This window comes from Cinclus cinclus, chromosome Z, assembly GCF_963662255.1.
Source record: "Cinclus cinclus chromosome Z, bCinCin1.1, whole genome shotgun sequence".
Lineage (NCBI taxonomy): Eukaryota > Metazoa > Chordata > Aves > Passeriformes > Cinclidae > Cinclus > Cinclus cinclus.
In genome coordinates, this window is record NC_085084.1 from 32,876,800 (window position 1) to 32,899,921 (window position 23,122).

At 41.3% G+C, this 23,122-nt stretch overlaps 1 protein-coding gene across 2 annotated transcripts in view; it reads left to right on the forward strand.

Moving 5' to 3' along the window:
* The window catches only part of ECPAS (Ecm29 proteasome adaptor and scaffold), a 58,577-nt gene extending 37,722 nt beyond the window's left edge, over nt 1-20,855 (forward strand). For both annotated transcript variants that reach the window (XM_062514070.1, XM_062514069.1), the window contains exons 26-49: nt 12-66; nt 799-913; nt 1,852-1,917; nt 2,162-2,279; nt 4,053-4,220; nt 5,086-5,165; nt 5,912-6,017; nt 6,621-6,668; nt 7,668-7,789; nt 8,876-9,026; nt 9,812-9,877; nt 11,701-11,790; nt 12,268-12,334; nt 12,976-13,067; nt 13,152-13,218; nt 13,455-13,646; nt 14,639-14,847; nt 15,336-15,379; nt 15,885-16,077; nt 16,629-16,773; nt 17,342-17,447; nt 17,601-17,689; nt 18,847-18,918; nt 19,732-20,855. In XM_062514070.1, the coding sequence (XP_062370054.1) occupies nt 12-66; nt 799-913; nt 1,852-1,917; nt 2,162-2,279; nt 4,053-4,220; nt 5,086-5,165; nt 5,912-6,017; nt 6,621-6,668; nt 7,668-7,789; nt 8,876-9,026; nt 9,812-9,877; nt 11,701-11,790; nt 12,268-12,334; nt 12,976-13,067; nt 13,152-13,218; nt 13,455-13,646; nt 14,639-14,847; nt 15,336-15,379; nt 15,885-16,077; nt 16,629-16,773; nt 17,342-17,447; nt 17,601-17,689; nt 18,847-18,918; nt 19,732-19,871 (2,601 nt within the window). In that variant the 3' untranslated portion in view covers nt 19,872-20,855. The remainder of the gene's footprint in view (nt 1-11; nt 67-798; nt 914-1,851; nt 1,918-2,161; nt 2,280-4,052; nt 4,221-5,085; nt 5,166-5,911; nt 6,018-6,620; nt 6,669-7,667; nt 7,790-8,875; nt 9,027-9,811; nt 9,878-11,700; nt 11,791-12,267; nt 12,335-12,975; nt 13,068-13,151; nt 13,219-13,454; nt 13,647-14,638; nt 14,848-15,335; nt 15,380-15,884; nt 16,078-16,628; nt 16,774-17,341; nt 17,448-17,600; nt 17,690-18,846; nt 18,919-19,731) is intronic.
* Nucleotides 20,856-23,122: the final 2,267 nt, after the last annotated feature.

Here is a 23,122-nt window from a genome sequence, read left to right on the forward strand (position 1 = left end):
TCATCTTACAGTCTCATCTCAAGGATATTCAAAGTGCATTTGTTTCAATTCTGTCAGATAGTGATGGTAAGTAGTGTTGCATTGTAAAGAGTTGTGTCTTTTTATGGGCATTCAGCAGAAAGTCAGTTACTCTGTCAGCATTAAAAGGTGACTGTAGGAACTTCCTATTTCTTATGTTATTAGGAATGATTTCTTTTCTAGGCATCATGTGCAGAGATAAGAAGCACAGTTTTTTGTGCATTTGGCTAAAAAGCATACTGCATTTGCCCCTTCAGACTGTAGTAACAGTAGTGGTGTTACTTCTGCACTGTTTTGGGCAGCAGGATGTATATCACAGAGTTGTTTTCTGCATGGATAGGAGCTCTGAGACCCCTTCAAACTAGCATATTTTGGCTTACAGCTCTATCCATGCCGGCTAGTGGAAAGGCATCCATCAGCCTATGCAAAGCTCACTGAAGCTGAAGAGAATATTACCACTAGTGATTTCAGGAGCCTCTAGCATGTCAGAATACCTGTGGCTCTTGGAACTCTTTCTGCTGTTTCAAAACTTGCAGTAACAGTACTTATGTGAAGATGTCACCTAATTTGAAGGGGTTTATGCCTTCAGAACAAATTGCAGCTTCAGAATTCAAAATTTGTGTCATGACAGACTAGATCTTGCCTGAAATGGAGAGCTGTCAAGTGCAGCACAGAGCTGTGTTTGCTATGTCCTGATTTTAGTTGACCCTTACTTTTGAAATTTGTGTACTGCTTAGTTACATATTTATCTTGAATTTTGCTTGGTAAAATCTCTTGCAGAGCTTAGTCAAGATGTTGCTTCAAAAGGTCTTGGGCTGATATATGAACTAGGAAGTGAAGAGGATCAGCAAGAGCTAGTTACTACACTCGTTGATACCCTTATGACTGGGAAAAGGTACAGTGAATTCAGAACACAGTGACCGAGTACTCTGAGTTATGTGTCTGGTGGGAATAAAAGCGTGCCTCTTTTTTTTTTTTTTGGGGAAAGAGATGTTTTGGGGCCAAGGGCAAGCCAATATCCATTCACAGGGAGTCAAACTGAGACATTTCTTAAACCAGCTTAGAGTATTTTGTGACTGAAGTTGTTCTGGTTTTGTTCCATTCAACAAAGCTTCAAAATAATATGTCAGTCCTGATTCAGGTGGTTCAAATGAGCTGGGATTTGATTGGATTTGCTATTTGCTGCATTGTGTAGTTGCAGAGAACAATGACCACTTGCAGCAACTCTGCATGTTGCGAATGTTGCAGAAGTGGTGACTTACTTGTGCTGAAAAGCACCTTTTACTAAGGAAGTGTTGTTAATGGTCACTTGTCAGCTTTAGTATGACTATTTAGCTTTACAAGACTCGTGACTAGAGATCATGTTGGTCAGTATTGGAAATGCTCTTTAATAGACTTTTCCTGTCTAACCTGGTGTAGATTTGGCCACTGAATGATAAAAACCTAGGCTTGGCCTGTAGGGATTCAGTCGTGGAAAGCAGGAAGAAATAAAATGAATGAAAATGGTGTTTTTTCATTTTGAAATAGATTTTTGCTGTCCATTACATGGCTCATGTCTGAACAGAACTAAAAAGTCATCATTCAGTATTTTGACTTTTTACCTTTGCACAGCAAAACTCTCACTTGCTGCAATATCTTCTTAGCATTACACGTGATACAAGTTAATGACATTCCTTGCAGTGTGTAGCTTTGCCCACCTATGTTTTTGTGGGATTTGAGCCGAGAAAAATGTCAAGTTCCTGAGTTAATAAAGCAAAATTAACTGTTCTGTAGTGTGCAGTGTATTCAGCTATAGAGTTTGGTAACGCTAATACTGGACTTCTTTTCTATCAGAGCCAAACATGAGATGACTGGAGAAACTGTGGTATTTCAAGGAGGTCTGAGTAAAACCCCAGATGGGTAAGTTTACTGATAGTCTTTGACAGAGACACAGTCAGTGTGACACAGAATTCCATAAGAAATCTGCTTCATGACCTTTTGTTCCTTCTTGTTCTCTTAAGTTACTATACTATTTCTGTGTAATACAGATGTGCTACTCACCCTTCTCTTCCTGCTTTAGGATGTGAATTGAAAATAGCTTTAGGTGTTATAGCATTTGTCTACCCGAAATTAGTAACAATGATTTCCCTTCTGCTTTTTAAAGTCAAGGTCTTTCTACCTACAAGGAGCTTTGTTCACTGGCTAGTGATCTCAATCAGCCTGACCTGGTGTACAAATTCATGAATCTGGCCAACCATCATGCCATGTGGAATTCTCGGAAGGTAATGTTCTGCTTTCATACAACTTCGATTCCTACTGTCAACTCTGGAAACCAAAATCCATTTCTCTATTCCTGTGTATATGTTTTATGTAAAACTGCATGTGGAGTTGATGCTTTGGTATCAGTCCAAGGCAAATTTTGCAGGCTGAGAAAAAAATGTATGATTACTTGAAATTCTTACAACAAGACTTTGGTATCAGAGTGTTTGTATCCTACATTGCCCTCTGAATCAACTGACATCCTTTTATTTTTTTAGTGTACTTAGAAAGACAATCTTTAATGTGTTCAAACAGTGATAGTGTTTTGAAAACTGGATGAATTTTTGGATGCCAAGAAAAGTGATCTTTGTTATCCAAGATGACAGAGCAAAAAGTAATCAGCAAGTTGCTAAAAGGTGCTGTTGTCTTAAGTGTCCCTTTTCAATTCAAGTTTTGGTATTTTAAAGCAGCCAGGAGCTTTAGAAAAGCCAAAATACTATTGGATCCACTTCCAGATGAAAAAGGAGCATAATAAATTTGAAGATTTAGGTGTACTATTCAGAGCTTTGATGTGGGACTCTTCACTGGCTTTACAGAAATGTGGAAGAACTTGTTTTGAGTCTGACAACAGCACTTAGTGCAAAAAAACAAATCCCAGCTTTAACTCTTCCAGAGTTTGACAATTCAGCATTTCTCAAGACCTTCCACAGCACTGTGACTTCAAAAGCACAGGAGCATAGTTAGGTTCCTGACCCTTGTGGAATTTCTCCAGCTAAGATGAGTGAAGAATAATGCACTCAGAAGGTGTGGATTGAGCTTTGGTATTTGAAGAATTTGCAGAATAGTTTAATTTGGAGGGAACTTCTGGAGAAATCTGTGCTCTAAACTCCCCAGAAGAGCTAAACAGAACATGCTGTTCAGCATGATATTTTGTTGGAGGCCATGCCTTGCTTTTCCTTACACTTTCTGCAACTTGCTTTTCATGGTTGTCCTAACTGAAAATGTGTCTTTATTGCTATTTTCTAGATTAACTAAAACAACACATCCTGTCCTGTGAAGTCCCTAGTGTGGAGTTTTGAGTGGCAGCTTTTGACACTGCAAGTCAGAAAACACGCAGTCATTAGAGGCAGTCACTGCACTGCCTTCATTGAGTAATTTCTCCTTGGGCTATCCTGCCAAATCCTGTGCGACTTCACAGGCAAGCATCCACTGTATCACAGGCAATTTCCACTGTATTAGAAGTGGCAGTGGAACTGACAGTGTTGGAGAAAGAAAAGGTCATAGAAGAATACTTAAGTTTAAAGTAAATATGGACAGATGCAGAATTGTAATCCCCAGGAACTTCAGGTTTTAGAAATAAGGTCAAGCTATTTTGTTTTTAGGTTTTCAGTTCCTAGGTTATTCTAATTCTTCTGAATCAGCAGAGTTATAAGGAAGCAGTGGCCCAGCCTCACCCGTTTTGCCAAGAAATAATCTCTTTTGGAAGAATGTATTTAAATCTTCATAGTTTTAATTCACCAGTACTACTTCTGCAAATGAGATCAATCAGTATCTTGAAATGAAGGTTGGAAGAAAGTTTTGAAATAGTATGTTGTCTGCTGAGTGTGATTGTACTCTTGAGATCATTGGTACTGTAGGAGTGAGGATGGGCTAATTCTAGGACCATTCTAGACCTTTTGATTTGGTCTAAATCTAAACCATGTCAGCCAACTTTGCCCCTGACTGCGGTGTGCCCATGAGCAATAACTGAGTGAGTGAACAGTGTTTCAGCAAATACTATTTTGTTGTCATTTCAGGGAGCAGCTTTTGGTTTCAATGTGATAGCTGCCAAGGCTGGAGAGCAGCTGGCTCCATTTTTGCCCCAGCTTCTTCCCCGGCTCTACCGTTACCAGTTTGACCCCAACCTGGGCATTCGACAGGCAATGACCAGCATTTGGAATGCATTGGTCACTGACAAGTCAATGGTGAGTGACCAGCAAAGTGCAGCAAGGGGCTTTGCTGACAGCCAGCAGTGTATTGGAGATCCTTATGGGACAGATGCGTTTTGTGAAAGGAGGGACAGTGCAGAAAGGGGTGAGGTACTGCGCAGGAAAGGAGATGTTTGAACCCATGGATGAGCTTGGAGCTTGTGCAGAGGATTTGCACTGTCTCTCATATGTGAAGGGGTATTGCAGACATTGTTTGTGCACTCAGCATTAAAATTTATGATTTACTTAAAATGGGGTCTTAACACTTTGATATTGCTTTAATACTGGTTATGAGAAGCTTTTCAGGAATCATTATGGCCTAAGATGCCTTCCTAAAGGAAGAGTATTTAAATATAGTTCCTCAGTTTTTAAGTGGGAGGAAGCCCATAACTGAGGGCTATTCCATCAGTCTGAGAATTCCTCCCAGGTGTATTTTAGGAATAAGTGGTTTTCATAAGATGTCCTTGCTCTTGTTCTGCAAGTCTTGGAGTCGGGTTTGCCTTTTTTTCTTCCAGGAAAGCTGATCTTAATGTGAAATCATTCACTCTGATCCCTCATCAAAGCACAACTGCTTCTTGAGTAAATACAAGTTTGGTGTTACATTTTAGCAGTTCAGCTGATAAAGGCCTTAGGGGACTTTCTTTGTTGTATCTTTCACAATGTTAAACACTCAAATAGTGCAGAGACAGACATGTCTAAAGCGCAGAGAAAGTTTGCACAACACTGGCAAGCATTAGTTCGTCTGATGTGGCTGAAAGCAGGTTGTATTGTCCAAAAGGACTTTTTTTTTTATTTTAAAGAGTACTGGGCAAGGATGCGTAGCTGTGCTTCTTTCATAATTTTTCCTTTTTTTAAATTATAGGTTGATAAGTACATGAAGGAAATTCTTGAAGATTTGATCAGTAACCTAACCAGCAGTCTTTGGAGGATCAGAGAATCCAGGTATTGCTAGGAAAATTAATAGATTTATCTTCAAACTCAGTTCTTTTCTCTTGTTCACAATAAACTTGCTAACCTGAAGAAGTTGAGGGGCAAAAGAGGACATATCCTTTCATCAGGATGGAACCCAGTCTTGTAGCCTGCCCTTGGAAGTATGATAGAATCTTGAAGCCATTTGCCTGAAATTTATTACGTTTAACTTTATACTAAACAGCATTTTCTGAAGAATGAGTTCTCTGGTTACTAGTTCTTGCCTATCCTTGAATTTGAAATAATGGTTTCTCTCAGAAAACCTTGTCAATCTGGCAGTTATGTGCTTGGCAGCCAGGATGCCATTTTTAATAAACTACTTTTTGTTTTTAATGGTTTGTAACTATGCTGTATTGAAAACTTCCGTTTTAATTTTAGTTCCATACTTTATACCACTTTGGTTTCTTATCACACGCTTAAAGAAAAGGAGTCTAAAACAGTTTTGTCACTGAAATGTTTGCAGTAGCAATTGTCACCACAGCAGGCTTTTTCACCTCCTATCACCTTTTAAGAGTTTACATGAACGACTGAGCATTTTTTTCCTCGGCTAAAGGATATGTTCTTGTCACAGATTAGATTTAGAATTTGGGGAAAGTAGGGAGTGTGAAACTATTCTGATTTTTCTAAACTATTTATTTATATTCATAAGCATATCTGTATATATACACCTGTATCAAGTAAGAACACTATGTGAAAGAAATAAAATTCCCTGTTTGCAGTTGTCTAGCACTAAATGACTTGCTAAGAGGAAGACCTTTGGATGACATCATAGACAAGCTTCCGGAGATCTGGGAAGTCCTATTCAGAGTGCAAGATGACATTAAGGTAGTGGAACTGAGAACTGAATAGGAATCTTCAACAAACAGCTCAACAACAGTGATCATGCTCTGAGGTGTTTGAGGAAAGACAAGTCAGCTTGAAGCCAATGAGAGTTTTGAGTATTCAACAGACTAGAAATTCATGCTCCTTGAAAGTAAAATTTCCATGCCACCTTGGAAATCCTCTTTATGTTTGAAGTGTTGGATTTTCTTCCTGCTGTGCTTATTCTAGATTATTTGAGATTTTTTTCTTGATATAAAAGAATTCCTGAGTTGTTGCTTAAATTTTGAATATAGAAACATTCATTTTGGGCTGCTAGTGTGCTGAATTGATATATGGTGTGCTGAACTTGGATATATTAAGTCAGAGTCTTTGGATCCTTCCAGGTTTCAGCTCTGTCAATCTATTGATTGTACCAGATATTCAGATGTCTCAAAGCCAGAATTTCTCTTAACAGTGTTCTAATACTTTATTCTAAAGATATTGCTACTTTGTTAAGTAATAGCTATGAAGACAGCCTTGTCTATTCTAGTGTTAATGCTTATCAATTAATATTAATCATTCTAGAAGAATAAAAATAACATAAATAATTGTTGACTTTTTTTTTAGGAGACTGTACGAAAGGCAGCAGAGCTAGCCCTAAAAACTTTAAGCAAGGTAAAACTACAGTTTTGTCATATGCACATGTAGACAAGACATGTATAGCATGTATAGTTTTGATGTCAGGAGTGACCATAAACTATATTTTCTGTAGACTGTTTTCTTCAGAGGATCTCTAGTGTAAGATCCATTTGAGAGAGACCGAAGAGTCCCCTAGAAAGCAATCATAATAAGCATCACCACATACACGCCTCTACTTTTATTTATGCTAGTGAAGTCCTGCTGCTTGAGGGTAATGTAATGTAATGTTAAAGTCTACACAAGCAAAGGAAGGATGTAATAAACTGTGGTTTTTTTCCTCCAATGTTGGGGGTGGAATTTAAGTAAACTTCTTGTAACTTCAACAGTTTACCAAGACTGATCTAGTTGACCAAGCCTGGTGGTACATTATTGGTATGAAATGGAGTGATTGTGTATGGACTTCTCTGTGATGCTGTTACTGACAAGGTGTTTTGGGTGTGGTGTACATCTATCACTTGATATTTTGTTGGGTAATCCTCTAAAAAAGTCACATTGGTGGCAGTGGATCTAAAGTACTGTGTTTGAAATTAGTCGTCATAGTGTACGACATTTTAATGCTGCAAGTGAGGATCTGGTCCCAAAATGTTGTTGTGAAATGTTGTGATTGCAGAATGTGTTCTCCTCTGGGACTTGCTGCTCTGCTTTGTGGAATGATTGAGTCCCTAGGACTGAGATAGGCTGTCCATCAACTGAGAGGCCATTTGGTTCATCTGTTTATCCAGATTCAGGTCAAGGCCTGCTAGGCTCTGAATATGCCTTTTCTGTAAGGGAATTGTAGTTGAAACCCCTTTTAGGAATGACTCTTAGGGCTTAACTACCTTGTTAGGTGAGGATGAAGGTGTAACAGAGCCTGGGCTTGGCTATTAGCAGTTTGCCTAGTTGCTGTTGGCTTCTCTCTAAAGGAGAAGTTGCTTTAATATAATCTGAGGAAGAGGTTTGTACATGGTTGCAGCACTGATTCTCACCTGTCCCCAGGTCTGTGTGAAAATGTGTGACCCCTCTAAAGGAGCAGCAGGTCAGAAGACGATAGCTGTGTTGCTCCCTTGCCTCCTAGACAAAGGAATAGTAAGCACAGTTGCTGAAGTCCGATCTCTCAGGTTAGTTTTGCGCTATGTAAATTCTCTGGGGGTCGGGTCATGACTTGTCCCCAAGACACCAAGTTTATTCAGCTGAGTTGCAGAATGTTCTTTGTGTTTGAAGTGGCAAGTTGCTCCCCAAAAAAGCTTTCCTGCTGAGTTCTCGTGGATTTTAAATAGCAGGCCTGTGAACTCTGCCTGCCTTTTTGGAATACATGGCCTCTCTGCAAATGCCCAGATTCAGTTCCCAGCAGGAAGTTCTTTTCTCCCTGTACAAATGGCAGGCTGATCCAGAAGAAATGTGCCATGCGAAGGCTGTTCTTTGAGACTGGCATATCTGTTCTGGTTGCAAACAAAAAGTCCTATGGTTCTTCAAACAGCCGTGTCTGATTTTAAAAGTGCATGTGAATATTGACAGTTCACATCCCAGATGTGACTGCATTTGGTCATGCCATTCAAGTACATTTTATTTCTTGTAACAGTTCGGTGTCCCTTGATGTGTAGGGACTTTATATGCTTGTCAATTTATGGCCGTGTTTATTCTTTCCTTTGACTGAGGTACAAAAAATCGGTAAAATTCAGAGGGAAGATAGCTGGCTGGTCTTCACAGAAATAATTATTAGGAAGGCTAGAAGGCTTCTAACAAAACAATATTTCTTGAACGTTTTTCATTCCTTTTGAAGATATGAAAACCCTTTGTCAAAATGCAGTATGAGAGATGTGATCAGTCTGAAACTGACTAGTAGGGTTTGAGTAGATTGTTGCAAGTTGTCTTTTCTTGGCCAGAGACAATGGATGGATGTCTCAGGGTGACTTTGCCCAGTGCTTGTTTAAAACATGGGGGTGTGTTATTTCTTCCCTCATCTGTCTGCAGTACTGCCTCTTCGCTCATTCCTTTTGCGATTCCTGAGCCAAAGTAAACAATCTCTGGCCAAAATATCCCTTGGAAGCTCAGGGCTATGGAGTAATTTTATTTAAGTAAAAATTGCACATGGTTTTGTTTGAAGGAAGATTTATATTGGTATATCTGGATTACAGTAGAACAGAGAGGCTTTTCAGATTAGTCTGTGTGTATTTCTGTTGACTTTCCCTTTTATCTTTTTCCAGCATTAACACTCTTGTGAAGATCAGTAAAAGTGCTGGGTCTATGCTAAAACCTCATGCGCCAAAACTTATCCCAGCCCTGTTGGAATCCTTGAGTGTGCTGGAGCCTCAAGTCCTCAATTATTTGAGTCTTTCTGCAACAGATCAAGAGAAAGTAAGTGCAGCTATAATGGGGAAGTATCAACAGAGCAGAGATACCAAAGATTTAATCTTCATTCAGTGAACAGAAAAATAGCAGATTTGATAGAGAGGTGTTCAAAAGCAAAGAGAAGTAGCTAGTAAGTTTCTAAAAAGTTTGGTCACAGAATATGGCTGGACAAATGTGGGAGTTTTTTTGAAGGATTTGGATTATTTCTGTATAATTCCCTAGACCACTGTATACTTCCAAAAGGGAAGAGCAGTTTTAGTAATCTTCTTCACTGCTGTTTTTTCCCAAGGGATTAACTTCAGGACTTCATTAACTTGAATTGTAAGGTGTGCCATAGTACTATATATGCTGGAGGTGAATGTTGTAAACACAGTGTCCTTTAATTGTTCCCAAAGAACCATGTTAATCAATCACAGTCTTTTTGGGAAAGTGACTGAAACCCATTGATGAGAAATAAATTAAGCTAATTTCGTTGTGGGAGGGAAGAGGGTCAATTAGATTAGTCCTTTTCAAATGAAAAGGAGTGAACAATGTGAACAGTTCAGTGAGAGGTTTTATCTCTTTGTTTTCCCTTCCTCTCTCCCCCCCTGTAGAACATCTGTCTGCCTCTGAAAGGGAAACATTCACAGTCTGTAGGCATAATTGCTTTCTCCATGCATCTGAAATAGACTTTAGTGTAAGGTTGTGAGTTACAGCTAATGTTGTTGCCCTTTCTAATGTTTTCATGTTGTGTTTACACTTGGATTTGTTTGGTGGTTTTTCCTGTTGTGTTTTTTCTTGGTTTTTTTTAGACTGCAATGGATAGTGCCAGACTTAGTGCTGTCAAATCATCTCCCATGATGGAAACCATTAACATGGTAAGTATTGATTTCAGAAGGGTTTCAGTGTAAGTTATGTTGTAGAGGAGTAGGAATTAAAATGTAAGCTTCACAGAATATCTCTTCAGGGTTCAGAGTTCATTTTCTTATCACATCTCCATGTTCCTGTCTGTCCACTTCCTTTTTCATGAACAGACTTCTTATCATGTCACCAATACTTGCCCCTCAGATCAGTTGTGAACAACTTTGGCTCCCTTTGGAGTCAGATGGATTGCTTCTTCATCTGAAGACCTGCCTGCTTAGATGAAGAGGGCATCCTTCAAGTGCTTTTCTTTGGATGGGGGCTCAGCTAGTTCTGGGTTAGCTAGCATTTCTGTTCATCTCTGGTCCACAACTCCAAAACTAACTTCTCACCTGGGCCTTCAGTTGACGATAGTCATTTTTGGTACAGCATAAATGCTGTTCAACCATTGCCTTCTGGTGCCTTAGATATTCATATCTGGGCCTTGCCCATACTTTCATGGTGGAGATATTTAGAGAAAATGCTGAAATCACTGGAAGCACTGTCAGAAAGTGATGTTCGGCACCAGAGTTTCCTGCTGCTTGAGGAGGAGCTGCTGATGCCTAGATGCTGTGCTATAGGATGTCCTGGCAGAACTCCCTGTCCTCTGTAAGAACCTGTCCCTTCCCAGAGAAAGGCCTCTCTTCTGCTCAGGCATTGCACACAGCCAGGGGCATGTGGGTATGTAGAGAATGTGAGGGTTGAGCAAGTTTTAGGGGAGTTGTATCCACCAGAGTAATTTATTGTTTTCTCAATTTATGGAGAAACAGAAACAGCAAACCCTCCTGTACATAACAGCGCGTGAAATTGAGTTTTGGTGTCGGGTGAAGTGGTCTCTATAAATAGAGTGTAAAGCAGCTTGGAATTAAAGGCTTCATGTAAAAGTGCACTTGCTGCAACCCTGCAGGCTGCAGCAGCTGCTGCCCTCCCTCCTCCAGGCCATGCCCTACCCTGCCAGCCCTGGGGGAACAGCTGTAGTGCCCTGATCATTGATTGGGATTTTGTAGGGTAGGGGAGAGATAGTAATGGCTTCTCTGTAATTTTGTGGAGATGTCCTGGCTTATGAGCAACCTCCTCTATATTCTGGGGCTGGCTGGGAGATTATATGGATAATTTCCTTCACCAAAGCAGTGATGGAGGGGGAAGTAACAGTTGATCTGACTTCAGAAGCTCAGTTACCTTCGTTTAGTATGTGATCCTTGAGTTTGCTAGAGAATGGATGTCCCCTCTGTGGACAGTGTGTTACACAGAATGTTGGTAACATGAGGCTTTCTGTTTTGCCTAGTGGCATTTTAGGCATAGCAGAATAAAAATTATACTAATCACATCCCTTTTGTACCTTTGTGTCATATGTGACTCTTTTGTCTTGACCTGTTTAGAAACTGTCTTGACTGGTTTCATGCCGTTGTCTGCTTTGGATATGTTATTGCTTCCTGGTTTCAGGGAGTTGGGGAAATGCTGGGTTTGGTTAAGATATAGACACTTTTGCATCTTATTCTTGCTAGTGTGTTAGTTTCAGGTTTCTGAAGAGTTGGAGCACATCAGTTCCAGCAAGTGATAGTTTTAGCAAGATTAGCTCAGCAGAGAAGTGGGACAGGAGAATCTATATGTGGTGGAGTCCACTTCATGTTAGCTTGTTCTCATCATGTGGCAGACTCTTGTGATTCAGCTGAGGATTAGCCAGCAGTCCTGAGGCAGCCTCCGCAAAAATACACCCACTTAAATCTGCCATTGTTACCTTTCCTTTTTTTTTTATTTGTTCCTTTTATTCTCTCTCTCCCTGTCTCTTGCCTTTCTCTAGAGCTTGCAGTATTTGGATGTGTCTGTCCTTGGAGAGTTGGTCCCTCGGCTGTGTGAACTGGTCAAAAGTGGAGTTGGCCTTGGCACAAAGGTATGTCTGTGGTTTTAATAGCTCTTTTGGAAATGAAGACGGGGATATAGACCAGTGTCAATGTAAATATGGTTCTTTTGAACTGTGTCTTTTAAAGCAACAGCTTGGGTTCATACATACTGAAGTCATTTGGCATCTGAGTCCCACTCCACTACGTCACTCTTCTGAATGCATGCTGCCCTAGGCTACCTGGCTGCTGTGCTCTGTGACATGAGTGCAGAAAGTTGTCCTTAATTGCTCCAAATATTCTAGGATCATTTATCCTGAGTGTGGGTCGTTTTTCACTTCTATTTCAATTCTTACCAGTCATGTTTTGCAAACTTTTACGACTACTACTGCTTTTGGATTATGGGGATAGAGGTGACTGGATGTAGATCATGTCTTACAAGTGCAGGTAACACCACAGCAAGTATTAACAATAATAGCAGCGGCAAATACTGTTTTATCTTACCTTTGTTTTCCATTGCAATTTTCCAGGGGGGCTGTGCCAGTGTAATTGTGTCATTAACCACACAGTGCCCTCAAGACTTAACACCTTATTCAGGTAAGGTTTGTCTCTTAGTGTCAGGTTTTAAAGGGGCTTTTGGTTGCTGTGATGTTTCTTCCATTGAGTTTAGCACAATAATGATCTTGACATGTGTATTTTTATCAGAGAGCTGTTCGAAGTTACCTGTTTTGTATGAGATTGGCATGCTTGGAGTAGGTTCAGTACCCTCACCAAATTGGAAGAGGTAGAAGGAGTTGAGGGAATTCACTAGCACTGAACAGGAATAGGCAAAAATATTTGTTTTCTTGCTTAGAGCAGTGTAACAATGCCTGTGTTAGTGCAGCACTGTCAGTGTGCACTTTTTCCTTGAACTTGAGCTATGGCTGGACCATGAACAGCAACTTTGCTTCACTGGGTGCATTCTGATAGCAGAAAGAACATTACCTTTCTGTTGCAAAATAGAAATGAAGCTGAAAGCATGATCAACTGGAGTGCTTGCATATAGGAACATTATCAGTCAAGGTGTACAAAACACTAGCACTAGTTTAAATGTAAGGATTTACAGATTTAAAATCCCATATACATGCAGTGAGGAAAAGTGCATAAATTCAGGCAGTCTAATGAAATGCAGGCTATTGTAATTCTTCCCATAACAATAAAACATGATGATTTTGATAAAGTGAAATCTCTTCTGACAGGCAAACTTATGAGTGCTTTACTTAGTGGCCTGACTGATCGCAACAGTGTGGTACAGAAGTCTTTTGCCTTTGCTATGGGGCATCTAGTCAGGGTGAGTTGTGCTTTTAAGTTTTGTGTCTTTATTGGTGGTCTTCTTTGAAGTGTTTGAATAATTTGAGTCTCTTCCTTGTTACAGACTTCCCGGGACAGTAGCACTGAGAAGCTGCTGCACAAACTCAGCAGCTGGTACATGGAGAAGGAAGGTATGTTGCTTTTGGGATATTAATTTACGGAATACAGTGCAGAAAACGTTCCTAGTGATAGCAAAAGCCAGTAAAGAAACATTTCTATACATTGTGATGCTTGGTTTCACTGGCTGAATAATTCCTATACAATGTTACACAATACTGTGCATTGCTCTGCTTTCTAAGAGGCAAACCAAGGAGTTAAAAGGATAATCCTACTTCCCAGTCATAACATGCTTGTTTTGCTCTTTCAGAGCCAGTTTACAGAGCAGGCTGTGCTTTAACTGTGCATGCTATGGGACGCTACAGCCCAGATGTACTGAAAAACCATGCCAAGCAGGTGCTGCCATTGGCTTTTCTTGGAATGCATGAAATTCCTGAAGAAGAGAAAGCAGAGAAAGAAAATCCTACTCTGTGGACTGAAGTTTGGCAGGAAAATGTACCTGGTATGTTCTGTTAAGAATAGTAAAGCTTTCTGGGAAGCATGGGACAATAAATAACATGCTTTATGGTATTCTACTAAGAAAATACAGAGTTCTCATAGTAAGAGATATGGGAAGCTTGTTCCCATTTTCTTCCTTGCTCTAGATGTCTTGTATGAAGGTTACCTTCTCTGGCTATTTAAAATAATTACAGGGACATTGATCACAAGGATGGACAGGCACAGTAGAAGTACTTTAAAATTGTGATGCACCAAATGTCAGTATAATGTGGCCCTGATGGTACAGATAGACATCTTTGGAAATGTTGATGCCAGCCTTTAGGGGCTGCTGCACACTTCAGAGTTAAGGGGCTTTGGCCTTTCTCTCTTGTTGGAGATCTCTGTGGTAATACCTGTGGTTTTAGCTTCAATGAATGAATCTTTTCTATAGAAGTGCAGTTCTTTCACTAGAGGAAGATCTGGATGCATTATAGTATTGTTTTGCTGACACTTTTAGATTTCGGATCTGGTTCCTTAATCATCAGATAATTTTTCTAGAATTTGAGAAAGGAACTGAAAAAGGTTTCCTAGTGATCTGTTCTTGGAAGAAAAAAAATAAAGATATTATATTCCTTAGGAACAGTCTAACTCAATGTCTGGAGTCTACTATATGGATGGGCTGAAATGAGCTCTGTGTCTAAAGGCACAAAAAATTTTAATGTGAAACCCCTAGCAAAGAACCCATCTTCAGTCAGTCTGGGAAGAATCCTTCATGCTTTTGCCTGGACTAGACCTTTCTGATGTGTCTCATAGACAAAAACCCCAAGAGATCTGTAACTGGTTGTTTTTTGGTTTTGTTTTTGGTTTTTTTTTTTCCCAGTGTAGGGCTAGGCTTGTTCTCTTGTGGTGTTTTTTATTGTGTTGTTATGGGATTTGGTTTGTTTTTTTTTTTTTTTCTTTAGTAAGATCAAAGGTTTGTTTTGTAACAAAATTAGTTTTCTTCCATTTGACTTGCAGGTACTCAGGGTGGGATCAGACTGTATATGCAGGAATTGATATCCATCACCCAGAAGGCTCTGCAGTCCCAGTCCTGGAAGATGAAAGCTCAGGGAGCAGCTGCCATGGCATCAATTGCCAAACAGACAGGCTCCCTTGTGCCACCACATCTGGGAATGGTGCTATCTGCACTGCTGCAAGGCCTGCCAGGGAGAACCTGGACTGGGAAGGTAAAGTGAGAATTGTCACCTCGTGGTTTGCTGTGAGCCCAGCAGTGTGCAGCCCTTGGGCCAGGAAATGGTATGTTCTGTGCTGCAGAGCATCATGATAAGAATGCTGATGCAATGAGTCTGCCTTTTGTCTTGAATTTAGCAGATACAGAAATACCTGGGAAGATAGGTAGGTGAAATTCAGACTGCTTTAGGAGTTGGGCTCCTGCTTAGACTAATTCCACTGCACCATTTGTAGCCTGGAGGAATACTAGCATGTGCCCAGAGGTGCTGCAAGGCCCATTTCTGCTGCCAGTTTCGGGCAGATTAAAAGCTAGGTCCTCTGCAGGAGGAGCGGCAGTAGATAGACAGACGTTGTTTCTTCAAACTGGTGTCACAGGCATGTTTCCCCACTGCCCCATGCAGAAGAACACAAAGGACCATGTGCAGCAGGAGTGTGCATTTTGGCTGTGTGGCACTTCTCAGTGATGTCTCTTTTATCATTACAGGAGGAGCTGTTAAAGGCCATTGCCAGTGTCGTTTCTGCATGCAGGTAAGTGGCTTGAATGAGGTGGTACCCTTGGGATCTGAGATCTCAAAAGGGAGGCTGCTGTACAGTGTTATTGCATATAGGGTATTAAGGAGATTGTAGAAAGTTTGTCACACCATCCTGATCTCCTGTCAGCATGTAAGGAGCAAGTGATGCTTCAGAGAGACCTGTAGAAGTAAATGGTTGATTTAGAGAGGAAGAGGAGGATGTTGAGAGGCCAGAATTGCTAAGAGGAAAGCAGAGACTAAGGGGGAAGATGGAGACCTTAAATGGGAAAAGGAAGAAGGGGTAGAGGAGTAGTAGAGGGAACAAGTGCCTTGGAAGCATATGAGAAAAGAAGAAAATACAACAGGGAGAACAGACAAAGAGAAGGAGCACCCTAGAGTAACTTCTGTTACAATTACGGGTAGGCAACTGGGTGCCTGGACACAGGAGTTAATTTCTCTCTGGGAGCAGTGGATTTTGGGAAGAGATTAATATGATAGTGTCTGTGTGCCTTGCATTTCAGTGCAGACCTACAGAAGTCAGTGCCTGGTCAGCCCACCATCACAGATGTCGTCCAGGCTCTTCTGAAAGAATGTCGTAAAGAAAATTTGAAGTATAAGATGGTGGCACTGCGCTGTGCAGCTGAGGTGCTGCAGGTAACCAAGGAAGACCGGTTCCAGGAACTTGCTGGTATCATCTTTCCCATGATAAAGAAGGTGACAGTTCAACTTCTTGAGTTTTCTCTCTTTCAAAGCAGAACACCCGGGTGGTGACAGTCCCAGTGATGCTGGCTGCATGGCAGGCTTCTGCCCAGAGGGTTGATAATATGAGGGACTCCCCACACTCAGACAGATCTTTGGTGGGGCTGAATACCAGACAGTTGAGCCCTACAATTATTCTACCCATGCTGCCCAAATTCTGAATTAGCTCAACTGTTCTCTAGACAGAGTCCTGCATGTGATGTCCACCACTGCCCTGTTACCACCTGCAAAGTTAATTCCTGGCTGCTAGGCAGCAAAAGGCTCCTGGGAAGCTGTGTGGAGTGCTTGTGTTTAGTATCAGCAGAGCCTTGCAGCTCTGGGCACAGGCATGAGTTTGGGTCCAGACCACAGAGCCTGCTGTGCTCTTTGCAGGCTGCTGGCAGTGCCAGAGCTGGGCTTGAGGGCTGGTGTGTGCAGACTGCAGGGGAAGACTGAGCTGCACCGCAGTGTGTGCCTAGCCTGCCCTCATTCTTCTGTCAGTCACACCTTCCCCGTGGCCTCTGCAGAACTCTCTGGAAAGCATGGGAGCGGCTTTTCCAAAGCGTGATGAAGAGGATGAGGACATGAGGGAGAAAGAGGTTCAGATGGAGTCCCTGATCTGTGCCTTCGAGACCCTGGGTAAAGCCTGGCCGAGGAGTCCAGAGACACAGTGTAAGTCAGCTGATGAAATGCAGAGCAAACTATTTTCTCTTAAAATAAAAAGTGAAAGAAGGGAAGGATGTGGAGATCACATGCACAGTGAGAAGAGTGCAGGAAAAGATGCAGGATCTCATTGCAGGCAGCTTGTAAGGGTCTTCAGTGAGAAAGCTGCCCCAACAGCTTTCCTGCAAAACAGCCCATCCTTGGGAAAAGTCTTTACTGTTGTTTTAAATTCACTTCACAAAAGTGTTCTGGGATGAGTGAGGTGGCTTGCCTGATGTAAAGAAGCCTATCTGTGCTGCTCATGTTTGTGTTTGCATCAAAGCTGGTACAAGGTGGAAGAACTGGGAATTCCTGGAGAGGAATGCTTTTATTAGCATGCCACAGTGTGTCAGCTGTTTTGTCTGCCAGTATTTGTAATGAGTTGATGTGGTGAAGATTTTCAGGGTCACTCATTACAGGATGTTGACTTAGTCATATTGAGTGATTGGCTTGATTCCACTTGTTGAGCAGTGCCTTGGAGACAGACCAGTACATGTTTCCTTCTGCTAACATGGTGATGTCCTTTTTTTGCCTGTAGGTTGCTATCGACAAGAGTTCTGCAAGTTAATGTGTGACCGTCTGAAACTGAGCACATGGAGAGTGCAGCTTGGAGTGCTACAAGCCATGAATGCCTACTTTCAAGGGTAATTCTTCTTTCTGCAACCCACTTCAATGATTTGTCTTCTCTTTCTTGTTTGAAACTGTTTAATGAACTTGATGACGCTGAATTCTTGGAAAAGTTGAGCAGGCTTCTGTCCCAGTGATGCATAGTGCCTGACTGTTTTTGCATTTGACAGGCTAATGCTGTTTGATGAAGAGCACTCTGACCCTGTGGCTTTGACAGAAATACTGTTTGAAACCTGTTCCTCTATCACCCATTCTTTAGGTAAATGGACTTCTCCTGGTTTGTGATGGATGAGGAATTGCTTGTTAATGCCGTTGTCCTCTGGGGGTTTGTGTAGTAGAGGAAATGCAGAATAAGCAGTTGTCAGAGGTAACATTTAGCTGTCCTTGCAGTGTGATTATTGTGAAGTTGCAGTGCTCAATAGAGTACTGTGCAGGATGCAGTTCACAGAGAAGTGCATTCCTCTTGTGCAAGGGAGCTCTGCAAGGGGAGGGAGAGGCAGACAGCAGACCACTCAACCTCTCAGAACACAAGCTATTCCTGATTTGATGAAACACAAGCTTTTCTCCTCCACCATTCAGATTTCTTAGATACATATACATTGTGTATCCAAGATTATAGTATCCGAAAGATACCTCAAATTTTCTCAGCCAGTGTGTGAAGCTCCAAGGCTTATAGAGGCAGTTTGCGCTCTGTTGGAGCAGGGCAGCAATATGTAAGTGCTGCTTTGTGTCATTTTGACAGTCATGGCCCTCTTCATCACTTTGGTAGTGTTCCCACTTGTCCTGCGACTGTAACAGTGCCCGTATCTCATGTGGTCTTGTTTCTGATGTACTTAAAGACAGCACCTACTTTAGAGCTGGCTACCAATTCAGAGACCCCTTTGGAGAAAGTTTCTTTTAGACTTCAGTCCTCATGGAATGAGGACTAGGGTCTTCACCTTAGTAAGATTTTAGCTCAGAGAATAAGTAACTTTTTGTGACAAGGCTGTTCTTGATGGCTGGCCTGGGGTTTATGTACCCTCACTTAATGCTACTTGTTAACATTTGTATGGTCTCCAGCCATTACAAATCACTAGAACATTCTGATATGCACACCAGTTTTCTGCCATCACCCTGCAGCTATGGCAGCATTTTGTTACTTGTTGGAATATGTAAGGAATAGCAGCTCTGTGGTAGTTGCAGAGGCAATGCACAAGGCTTAGTTGACTTGTCAACCTCCAGTTGTTGACTTTCTGCCATTCAAATGTGCCTAGCGTTCAAGTGCACTGCAGATTAACAGCACAAACAAGAGCTCAGTAAGCTGTGTTAACAAAAGTGGTCTGGAGGTCATAGAGCTGACTGCTTATTGTGAGATTAGTGCATTTGGTTCTTAACGTAGTTTTGGGTTTTCTTGTCTGTTTTCTTTAAATCCCTTAGAAAACAAAAGCTACACATCCATAAGAACAGAAGCTTTGTCTGTGATACAACTGCTGCTCACCAAACTACAAGGTGAGAACTTTTTACTTGCCACCTGGAAGAGCCACTGCTTGCTAAAGATGGTACCTGGCTGTGTGGCCTGGAACTCTAGAGAGATGGCCTTACCTTCTGCTTGCAGCACTGGGCAACCTGGGGAAGCTGGGACTTGGAAATAGGAGAGGCCTTGAAGTTACAGAGACTAATATCAAGTTCTAAAGTTCTGCTGGATATTCCTTTGGTGAGGAAAACGTTCAGCAAGGAGGGTCCCAAATTGAGCTCACAGAACTGTCTTGTCAGATATCTGTGTTGTGTTCAAGCTCCATAGAGAAGGGAGCTCCTCTTAGTTCAGAAGAGTGATTTTACCTTTTCAGTGTCCAGTTTGGTTTCTCATTATTAGTTAGTTTTCAAGCCTTGCAGAATTGATTTCATAGGGTAAGGTTCTCTTAGGGCTCAGGTTCATATGTGTCTGCAGTTATGTAGCAGATTTTTCCTGTGGGTTTCTGGTATGCATGTCATGTTTCTTTTATTCTGGCAAAAATCTTACATGCCTCTTTCATGAGCCAGTTGCAGCATGGGGAATGTGGTTTGTCAGGCCCTTGTGTTCACATGTTGTGGGCTTAGACAAAGACACCTGGTCTAGAGAGGTTCAACTCCCTGGCAGGAGGTAGCACATGCACGTGAGTGTCCAGGTGAATCTGAGTTCTCCTGGAAGCACAGTATGGACTGAACAAAAGGTTGAAGCAGTCACTCTTTTAGCCTGTCTGGAGAAAACAATGTCCTTTTGGAATTTTTTTGCTTTGTTTTCTGGTGTTCATGTCCAGTGTCTGTCTGTCTTTATCCACACAGAAACTCAAAAGTGGGAGAGCCTGACAAGAGAAAACAGAGAGCTCCTCATTCGTTCGTTGTCTACGATGGCATCAGATAGCAGACCTGAGCTACAAGAGAGGGCATTGGTGTTGAAAAAAACACTTGAAAATCTTGACTAAGTTGTAAAACATAAATTTCAAAGTGCCATGTAAAACAAAAACAAAAAAGTGCAGTGGTCTGAAAACCAAGTGGGGAAATGAAGATTACTCTGTAAGGATGCATCATTCCTGGCCAAAATAAAAAATGCCTTAAATTCTTTTCCCCATTAGTATTATTTTTACTTTTAAGATGCTTGTTAGTTGTTTTATCAGCAAATACCTCTGTCTGCCCTAGAATGTTTGTAAGTGTGCAACATAAGAAAACGCAAGGGCAAGATTACTTTTTTTTTTAAATCGGCAGAAGAATGTTGCTCATACCCCCTTTGTCCTTCAAAGAAACTGTTCAAAATCCACCAGCACAGAAAGTAAAAGCATATTTATTTTTTTTTAATTTTTTGTATGTAGAAGTCTGTTAACTGGTGTCTACTCCAGTAGTGCTTGCTTGTCCCTTGCAGCCTGTTTTCTGTGCATTATGAAAGGCAGAGTACTGTTAACTTCACTGCTTCCTCCTTCTCTGACCTCAGCATGGATTGACCGAGACTATGCCTTCCCCAGCTGGCAACCTCGGCCTCCCAAACTTTAAATGAGAACCTTTTATCCCAAAGGATGCACAAGAGAGCACTTTACTGAGCTGTGTGGGACAAAGTTGAGCCTAGTTGGTACCCAGGTGGAACACTGCTCTTCTCAAATTGTTTTGCATGGACACTCCTTAGCTCCAGGAAATTAAAAAAAAAAAAATGGAAAACAATCTTTTTTAGATATGTTTTTGAAGAGCGTTTGAAGTTTGAAATGACACATTTTTTTAATAGTGGTAATGTTTTATTCCCTTCCTGTTCGTAAACCTGTTCTTGCTTTGGAAACCTGTAACAGTTTAGACTTGTCAATATTTGTAAGAAACTGAATCATCTGTCATTTATCAGAGCCCAAGTCATACTGGTTTCTAGCAATTAGCACTTAAGAAGATTATATCTGCATTAACATGGGAGTAAAATTGCTGTATGGTGATGTGGCCCTCTGCCTCTTTCTTTTTCCTTCCTCTGACAAAAGACAAATCTGACCACTATAGCAGCAAACTTTAATAGTGTGAAGATGGCGCTGCTCCATAATCTGACCAGTATGTGTACAACTTTTTGGGGATAAATGCTTTGCTGACGGTGAAATAAAAATCATTAGTGTGGGTAATATCATGTTCATGGCTTTCAGCACTGGAAGGCTTGTTTCTTTTCTTGCAGTCTGCAGCTCCTTTTCAGATCTGCTCTGTTGAGGAGAGGATTGCTCAGGTGACATCATGTTTCCTCCATGCCCATTTATTCAGATTCAGGTATGCAGTACCTACTTTCCCCTCAGGTGCCATTCCCCAGTCAAGTGTTTCCTGGTACTGTAACAATCTTGTTGTCTGACTTGCTCTCCATAGGGAAGAATGTAATTTGTGCACCTGGTAAGAGAAGGTCAGGAAGAAATGGGCAGAGCTGTCCCACTGTGGCTCTCGTGTAGCAGAAACCTCAGCGAGCACTGTTGCATTGTACATTAGAACTGGTCAGTGGGCAACTTCTTGGTGCTGGGAGCTGGTGCTATGTTTTGATTTACACCTTGTTGCAGGGAGCTGCTCTTTGTTTACGTGTAGTTTGAATTATTGAGCACAGTGTACATTTTAAAATTTTACCGTGCAAACCATTTTGCAGTATCTTTAAAAACTTGCTTACCTTCTTACCTTGACATGTCATGAGTGCTTTTTCTTTTTTTTTTTTTTTTTTTGTTATTATTAGGTGAATATTACTGGTGATGCTTTGTTGTAGCAGTTCATTGTCTGACTTGGGTTTTTTCATATTGGTGAGTGACAGTAACAGAAAAGCAAGAGCCTCCATGTCTCTGGTAATTTGAGCTTTCACTGTGGACTGGAGTATTCAGAGGCAATGCCTAGTATAGTCAAATGACTGTACATAGAACTGTAATCATTGTCAATAGCAACCTGCATTTCTCTATTGGGGATTTACACTAGAGGGAAGAGCATATTCTAGGAACTCTATAAAACAGCTGGATTAACAACTCTGGCCAAGAGTGTTAGGAAGGTTAGAGATGGTATGACACTTTCTGAATCACAAAGCAATATGTCTATCTCGTGATTACAGAGCAGATTCAGAGCTCCTCTCTAAAGCATGTGCCTATACACAAAACCTACCTGTACAAAAGTTAAGTCAGAGGTTTGATTTCTATCCCCCTCGCATTTGTAAACTTGATAGGATTAAAAAAAATAAATAGATGTGGCCTTCCTAGAGTTTCTCCTCTAAAAGTGATTGCACTATGTAAAACACACTGTACTTTGCCCAGCACGGGCATTTCTTGTGCTGCTGCAATGCTTTGTATACCTGAGTGCAGTGCGCAGACTCGACTCTAGCACTCTCGCTCTGACTTACAAGCTGTTGCTTAAATGGATGTATATTGAGAAAATTTTCTAATGTTGCAAGATCTCCATCAAATTTACTGCAATCTGTACTGTCCAAATATGTGAATGGTTTGACTGAAAGAAAACCCTCTTGCTTACCAAAAAGGTAAAAACTAAATAAAAGCTGCATGACCTGTTCCTTGGAGTAATGGGTATTGGTTTTTTTTTTTCCTGTGGTGGGTATTTTTTAGTGTTCCTGTGCTCCAGATTCAGGGTATGCTGCTGTTGTGCTCCTTGCTGGCCTGCTGCCCTCACCTCGTGGCGGCACACGGTGGCTCTGCAGCCCTGGAAGAAACTGTGTGTTTTTGAACCCATAGCTTGGTCTCCTGCAACCAGGCAGGGTTAGGACATGTGTCTCTATTACAGACACATCCTTTGCATTTATTAGATGTACAGTCTTATATATATTACATATATATGAGACTATGAGATTAAAAACTTAAAATAATATTAAAGAACTTCACTATTTCCAAAGTATTCCATACATGCACACATTCCTCCCCCCAGTGCAACCTCAATTATATGTACTTTTCTAAACAGTATTCAGACAGGAAGAAGGGACACAAATGAGGCAAGCAGAGGATACATAAAAACACAAACCTCAGTGATGCTGGCCACCAAGTGGCTGAAGCATCATCCAGCAAGGGAGTTGCTGTCAGACCATACATTCACCATACACAGATCCCACATGGGTCCTGTGCTGTGGCCAGCAGGGACCTGCTCTGCACTGCTGTGATAAAGCTGGTTTGGGCTCGAGCCCCACGGACACATCATTTCTGGCCAGTGAAAGCAGCAGGATACATTCAGGTAAGTTAAAAATTGAGAAAGG